At 40.4% G+C, this 7834-nt stretch overlaps 1 protein-coding gene across 1 annotated transcript in view; it reads right to left on the reverse strand.

Moving 5' to 3' along the window:
• The window catches only part of LOC111374260 (DEAD-box ATP-dependent RNA helicase 40-like), a 10742-nt gene that overhangs the window by 402 nt on the left and 2506 nt on the right, over positions 1 to 7834 (reverse strand). Inside the window, exons 3-8 of the mRNA XM_022996915.1 lie at positions 7548 to 7831; positions 3132 to 3593; positions 2630 to 2857; positions 1181 to 1249; positions 343 to 612; positions 3 to 242 (exon numbers count right to left, since the gene is read on the reverse strand). Coding sequence (XP_022852683.1) covers positions 3 to 242; positions 343 to 612; positions 1181 to 1249; positions 2630 to 2857; positions 3132 to 3593; positions 7548 to 7831 — 1553 coding nt within the window. The remainder of the gene's footprint in view (positions 1 to 2; positions 243 to 342; positions 613 to 1180; positions 1250 to 2629; positions 2858 to 3131; positions 3594 to 7547; positions 7832 to 7834) is intronic.

A 7834-nucleotide genomic window follows, 5' to 3' on the forward strand; every position in this document is an offset into this window, starting at 1 on the left:
GCTGTGTACATGAGAGTTTGCCTTCTTGGTGGTATTTCATTGACAATTTTGCGGATCTGAGGTTCAAATCCCATGTCAAGCATTCTATCAGCCTCATCAAGCACAAGAAGAGAAACCTGCCTAAAATCAATTCTCTTCATTTCAAGGATGTCATTGAGCCGACCAGGAGTTGCCACCACAACATCCACTCCTCGATCCAGTTCCTTTAACTGAGGGCCTTTTGGAGCACCACCATACAAGCACTGAAACAAAAGAATGAAACGATCTTTTTTTCCATCCAGCATGTAAAAAATTCAATTTAGAAGAATGTAGAAGTAAAGAAAAAGAGGAATCACAACTCACCGTGCAAGAGACTCTAGATGATCGGCCAAACTTCATTGCTTCATCCTGGATTTGGGTAGCAAGCTCCCGAGTTGGAGCCAAAACCAACACAGTGGGACCATTGAGAGGATTATTTTGCCGTCGCCTTAGATGAATGAATGCAGGGATCAGATATCCCAATGTTTTGCCAGAACCAGTCTTGGCAATCGCAACTATGTCCCTATTTAGTAGAGCGATAGGCCATGTCTGTGCCTGAATCGGAGTGGGAGCAGAGAAACCAGCAAAATGTATCTGAAACAAATTTATGTAAACAATAAGCCTCTGAAAGAGAAATAATTAAGAAACTCAAACCAAGTTTCGACATAGTAAAATAAGAAAAACCAACTAAGAGGGAACTTTTCCGCTCTTTGAAAGGATAAAGATAAAAGGAAAAAAACGAAAGAAAGATTGCTCAAGAAAATCCATGGGTGTGCAGTTGCTTACTGAAAGCAACTCGAGGCAACAAAAGGGAGCATTAAAAAGAGAAGAGGCGGAGCCAATAAGCTGGAAACCCCAGTCACATAGAGTGTGAATTGCATGAGGGACAACCACCCTACAACAATCTGCCAGAGGAAGGCTCCGACTATTAATGTTGCAGCCTCAAGCACTCAGAATATTCTTGCAAAAGTATGAGATAGCAGTGCAGCGTACGACATGTGCTCCTCCTCTGGAGCAGATATCGCACCTGCGACAAGTGAAACTTATAAGCTAAAGCATGAATTTTGCAAATGAAACGTAAAAGTCAAGAAAAAAGATGGATTTCTAAGATCTCCGAGGCACTTATAAACAATTTATCACAGTTTGGGTTGAAAATACTTACCTCATGTAGTATCTCTGGCGGAAAACCAGTGGCTTCAAATGTCATGAAAGGAGCAGGAACATTGTCGCCCTGAATAGGAATTGGGTTTATTAGATTTCAGTAACTATTGACTTGTACAAAATAATATTGGACCGAAGGAACTGCCAAATAAGAGGGAATATGGAAACAGCTAAAACAGCTTACTACGCAGGCTCGACAAAAAAATATATGTGCTTTACTTTTTCCAACCGGCATCAATTCTTACAAGTCTCGTGACCAAGAAATATCATAATCACAGAGTATGTTCAAGCAACGGATGCCTTAATTGCAGTTCAATCATACCCTTGGTGACGTAACATGAACAGAAATGCAAGATGATATATTTTAACTGTTGAATTCATGAGAAGAACTAGGAAGATTATCTCATTGAGGCCGTTGGGAAAGTAATAATGAAAGAGCATGTTTATTTTCAAAAACCAGACACTACTAAGGCGTATTCCAATAAACTACCAGAGACTTTAAGAGGGAGATATTTAGATCTGCGATGTCCAAACCTACATCACATTGATATCTTTTTCAATCATGGAAAAGGAAGCAAGACGTGCATGTTCCGTTCATTAAACCATGCATCTGATTATTCTGACAGTAAAAACTTGAGTGGCAGCTATACAGATTGGGTACCAAAGCCAAATGGGTAAAACTGAAACCCGTTGCTTGTGCTGCAGGGAATATTCTAGAACAGCCAGGACAAATTCAAGATTTTTTAAAGGACAAAAGCGGAAGGCAACATGAATTACAAGGGTAAAAGGAATAGGAAAATTGTTGAGGTAAATCTTTATTACTTTAGGTAGTGCGCACTATTAATAGAAAATTTACAATTATAAAGGGTTTCATTTGCAAAAAATTGGGCCATTTATTTATTTTTCTTATGGAGCGCCACCCCTATCCATATCTCAAGAACTGGCTGCAGCCATTCAACTATCAAGAAATGTTTCAGCAGTGGTAAATTTCGATCTGTGACTATGAAAATTTAAGTGAGAGATAAGCTCACTTCTTATCCATCTTTCCAGAAATCTTCTCTTCAGCTCTTCCTGGTCTACCAGCAACAAAGAAAGTCCTGAAAATGTCCACGCCCATATCCAAGCCATATCATGTGAACATGAGTATTCTAGGACAATATGCACATGTTCTGATACAACCGGACTACATACCTCACTTATTTTCTTTCCTCCAGTTAGAAGGTTACCACATCCATCAATTTTCCAAAAAAATCAGATCTGTGATTTTTTAAAGTACATTATGGCAATGAGTTGCTTTACCAGCTTTCTTCAAGATTCTGCTTATAGCTTTTGCTTCATATGATTCACAATTACATCTACGAATGTATCATGGAAGCAGAAAACTTTCTACCTGATGCAGATGATGGGACATTCATTCATCATACATAATTAGAAAGATATGAATACAAACCGTGGCTGTTACTTCATGCTGTTGACAGTAAACCTCAGCTGCTGAGAGAGGAATAGCATCTGAAGGGCCCATCTTTACAGGAGGCCACACAAGAGAATTGCCCGGAAATGGTGGGTTGACAGTTGCATGACTGTAGTTCCAATGCAATGGAGGCCCTACTCGGCTATTAGATTGACCTGGAAGATTTATAGCAACATTTTGAGGGGGGAAATCATGCATCCTCGTTTCCTGATAAAATGTAGCACCAGCATCAACAAAGATCCAAAGAAAGAACCCTCCAAATGTCTTCCACTAGAGACATGAGGAGTGCAGTGTTACAAGAAAACTAATCAGAATCTTATCAACTGTAAGAAGACGGGGTAAATATATGTGGGTTCTCCATCTTAAAATCTACCTTCTATACTATTTATAAATCATTCAATATGCCCTAGAAGTAACTATAGGAGGCAAAAATTATACTCGAAATCCAGATCAACGATAACTGATTCAAGGAGTAACTAGCCTGCTGATTTCTTGGCGTGGGTAGTGCTGCTAGCTTGGGATGCTGAGGTATAGCATGGCCATCTTTACTGGTGTTATAATATTCATTTCCAGTTCTTCCAAGAGGGTTTTCTTCGTACCGTGTCTCTGATCTGGTGGGGGGCAGATTCTGCTGCTGCCCATGAATAATCCCAGAGCCCATCACATTTTGAAACCTAGAACCACCAGATTGGGGGGCCAAATCTGCTCCACTCGGCTGCGTATTGACAGCAGAGGGACCATACTGCGTATTTTGACTAGGCTGAACACGAATCTGTGGTGCATGAATGGAATTTGCCCCAGCAGATAAGTTTTGTGCAGATGGTGTCCCAGTTTGCTGAATGTGGGCTGGAGAAAACGCAGTTTGCTTCACTTGATGAATTTCAAGATCATATCTCGGAGGGAATCCCACTTTATGCTCTTGTTGACGGGGATTCTGTTGCCCCTGCATTAAATGTTGAGATTGTTGTGAGGAAGCTGGTGTAGTCATTTACAAGTCATACTATGATAATTGCATAAAGGGCAAGAAACGGTAAAATGAACAGAAGCCCAACTAAAAGTTAAAATCCAGTTATTGACTTTTCTTTTTTTTACCAGTTCTGATCTACAACTTGAAAAAATTAATTTTCTTCAATCATAAAGCAGTAATTTTTTTATTTGATCTTCATTAGAAAAGACGAATATTGTCACAATTTACCTGTGTGATAGACTTATTTGCAGCAAGTTCGTCGACGCTGCCAATGTTCACTTGGACTGGATTAACAAGCAAATCGCTTGCTATTTTTCTCACTTCTTTGGGCCATGTCGCTGTGTACATGAGAGTTTGCCTTCTTGGTGGTATTTCATTGACAATTTTGCGGATCTGAGGTTCAAATCCCATGTCAAGCATTCTATCAGCCTCATCAAGCACAAGAAGAGAAACCTGCCTAAAATCAATTCTCTTCATTTCAAGGATGTCATTGAGCCGACCAGGAGTTGCCACCACAACATCCACTCCTCGATCCAGTTCCTTTAACTGAGGGCCTTTTGGAGCACCACCATACAAGCACTGAAACAAAAGAATGAAACGATCTTTTTTTCCATCCAGCATGTAAAAAATTCAATTTAGAAGAATGTAGAAGTAAAGAAAAAGAGGAATCACAACTCACCGTGCAAGAGACTCTAGATGATCGGCCAAACTTCATTGCTTCATCCTGGATTTGGGTAGCAAGCTCCCGAGTTGGAGCCAAAACCAACACAGTGGGACCATTGAGAGGATTATTTTGCCGTCGCCTTAGATGAATGAATGCAGGGATCAGATATCCCAATGTTTTGCCAGAACCAGTCTTGGCAATCGCAACTATGTCCCTATTTAGTAGAGCGATAGGCCATGTCTGTGCCTGAATCGGAGTGGGAGCAGAGAAACCAGCAAAATGTATCTGAAACAAATTTATGTAAACAATAAGCCTCTGAAAGAGAAATAATTAAGAAACTCAAACCAAGTTTCGACATAGTAAAATAAGAAAAACCAACTAAGAGGGAACTTTTCCGCTCTTTGAAAGGATAAAGATAAAAGGAAAAAAACGAAAGAAAGATTGCTCAAGAAAATCCATGGGTGTGCAGTTGCTTACTGAAAGCAACTCGAGGCAACAAAAGGGAGCATTAAAAAGAGAAGAGGCGGAGCCAATAAGCTGGAAACCCCAGTCACATAGAGTGTGAATTGCATGAGGGACAACCACCCTACAACAATCTGCCAGAGGAAGGCTCCGACTATTAATGTTGCAGCCTCAAGCACTCAGAATATTCTTGCAAAAGTATGAGATAGCAGTGCAGCGTACGACATGTGCTCCTCCTCTGGAGCAGATATCGCACCTGCGACAAGTGAAACTTATAAGCTAAAGCATGAATTTTGCAAATGAAACGTAAAAGTCAAGAAAAAAGATGGATTTCTAAGATCTCCGAGGCACTTATAAACAATTTATCACAGTTTGGGTTGAAAATACTTACCTCATGTAGTATCTCTGGCGGAAAACCAGTGGCTTCAAATGTCATGAAAGGAGCAGGAACATTGTCGCCCTGAATAGGAATTGGGTTTATTAGATTTCAGTAACTATTGACTTGTACAAAATAATATTGGACCGAAGGAACTGCCAAATAAGAGGGAATATGGAAACAGCTAAAACAGCTTACTACGCAGGCTCGACAAAAAAATATATGTGCTTTACTTTTTCCAACCGGCATCAATTCTTACAAGTCTCGTGACCAAGAAATATCATAATCACAGAGTATGTTCAAGCAACGGATGCCTTAATTGCAGTTCAATCATACCCTTGGTGACGTAACATGAACAGAAATGCAAGATGATATATTTTAACTGTTGAATTCATGAGAAGAACTAGGAAGATTATCTCATTGAGGCCGTTGGGAAAGTAATAATGAAAGAGCATGTTTATTTTCAAAAACCAGACACTACTAAGGCGTATTCCAATAAACTACCAGAGACTTTAAGAGGGAGATATTTAGATCTGCGATGTCCAAACCTACATCACATTGATATCTTTTTCAATCATGGAAAAGGAAGCAAGACGTGCATGTTCCGTTCATTAAACCATGCATCTGATTATTCTGACAGTAAAAACTTGAGTGGCAGCTATACAGATTGGGTACCAAAGCCAAATGGGTAAAACTGAAACCCGTTGCTTGTGCTGCAGGGAATATTCTAGAACAGCCAGGACAAATTCAAGATTTTTTAAAGGACAAAAGCGGAAGGCAACATGAATTACAAGGGTAAAAGGAATAGGAAAATTGTTGAGGTAAATCTTTATTACTTTAGGTAGTGCGCACTATTAATAGAAAATTTACAATTATAAAGGGTTTCATTTGCAAAAAATTGGGCCATTTATTTATTTTTCTTATGGAGCGCCACCCCTATCCATATCTCAAGAACTGGCTGCAGCCATTCAACTATCAAGAAATGTTTCAGCAGTGGTAAATTTCGATCTGTGACTATGAAAATTTAAGTGAGAGATAAGCTCACTTCTTATCCATCTTTCCAGAAATCTTCTCTTCAGCTCTTCCTGGTCTACCAGCAACAAAGAAAGTCCTGAAAATGTCCACGCCCATATCCAAGCCATATCATGTGAACATGAGTATTCTAGGACAATATGCACATGTTCTGATACAACCGGACTACATACCTCACTTATTTTCTTTCCTCCAGTTAGAAGGTTACCACATCCATCAATTTTCCAAAAAAATCAGATCTGTGATTTTTTAAAGTACATTATGGCAATGAGTTGCTTTACCAGCTTTCTTCAAGATTCTGCTTATAGCTTTTGCTTCATATGATTCACAATTACATCTACGAATGTATCATGGAAGCAGAAAACTTTCTACCTGATGCAGATGATGGGACATTCATTCATCATACATAATTAGAAAGATATGAATACAAACCGTGGCTGTTACTTCATGCTGTTGACAGTAAACCTCAGCTGCTGAGAGAGGAATAGCATCTGAAGGGCCCATCTTTACAGGAGGCCACACAAGAGAATTGCCCGGAAATGGTGGGTTGACAGTTGCATGACTGTAGTTCCAATGCAATGGAGGCCCTACTCGGCTATTAGATTGACCTGGAAGATTTATAGCAACATTTTGAGGGGGGAAATCATGCATCCTCATTTCCTGATAAAATGTAGCACCAGCATCAACAAAGATCCAAAGAAAGAACCCTCCAAATGTCTTCCAGTAGAGACATGAGGAGTGCAGTGTTACAAGAAAACTAATCAGAATCTTATCAACTGTAAGAAGACGGGGTAAATATATGTGGGTTCTCCATCTTAAAATCTACCTTCTATACTATTTATAAATCATTCAATATGCCCTAGAAGTAACTATAGGAGGCAAAAATTATACTCGAAATCCAGATCAACGATAACTGATTCAAGGAGTAACTAGCCTGCTGATTTCTTGGCGTGGGTAGTGCTGCTAGCTTGGGATGCTGAGGTATAGCATGGCCATCTTTACTGGTGTTATAATATTCATTTCCAGTTCTTCCAAGAGGGTTTTCTTCGTACCGTGTCTCTGATCTGGTGGGGGGCAGATTCTGCTGCTGCCCATGAATAATCCCAGAGCCCATCACATTTTGAAACCTAGAACCACCAGATTGGGGGGCCAAATCTGCTCCACTCGGCTGCGTATTGACAGCAGAGGGACCATACTGCGTATTTTGACTAGGCTGAACACGAATCTGTGGTGCATGAATGGAATTTGCCCCAGCAGATAAGTTTTGTGCAGATGGTGTCCCAGTTTGCTGAATGTGGGCTGGAGAAAACGCAGTTTGCTTCACTTGATGAATTTCAAGATCATATCTCGGAGGGAATCCCACTTTATGCTCTTGTTGACGGGGATTCTGTTGCCCCTGCATTAAATGTTGAGATTGTTGTGAGGAAGCTGGTGGCCCTTGGGGATGCATATTCTGTTGATAGGTGTACTGGGTCTGTTGTGGAGTCAGTGGGTAACCATGTGGATGTCTCATTTGTGCACCCATATAAATTTGTCCTTGCGGGCCGTGTGGCATTTGATGCATACCCTGATAAGACGCTTGTTGCACTGGCTGCATAGGTACATGCTGCATTGACTGTGGATGTACTTGCTGCCCTGGCAATGTAGGCATTTGCCCCAATGAGGGTGGCATTTGCCGACCTG

Source organism: Olea europaea, chromosome 2 (assembly GCF_002742605.1).
Source record: "Olea europaea var. sylvestris chromosome 2, O_europaea_v1, whole genome shotgun sequence".
Taxonomy (NCBI): domain Eukaryota; kingdom Viridiplantae; phylum Streptophyta; class Magnoliopsida; order Lamiales; family Oleaceae; genus Olea; species Olea europaea.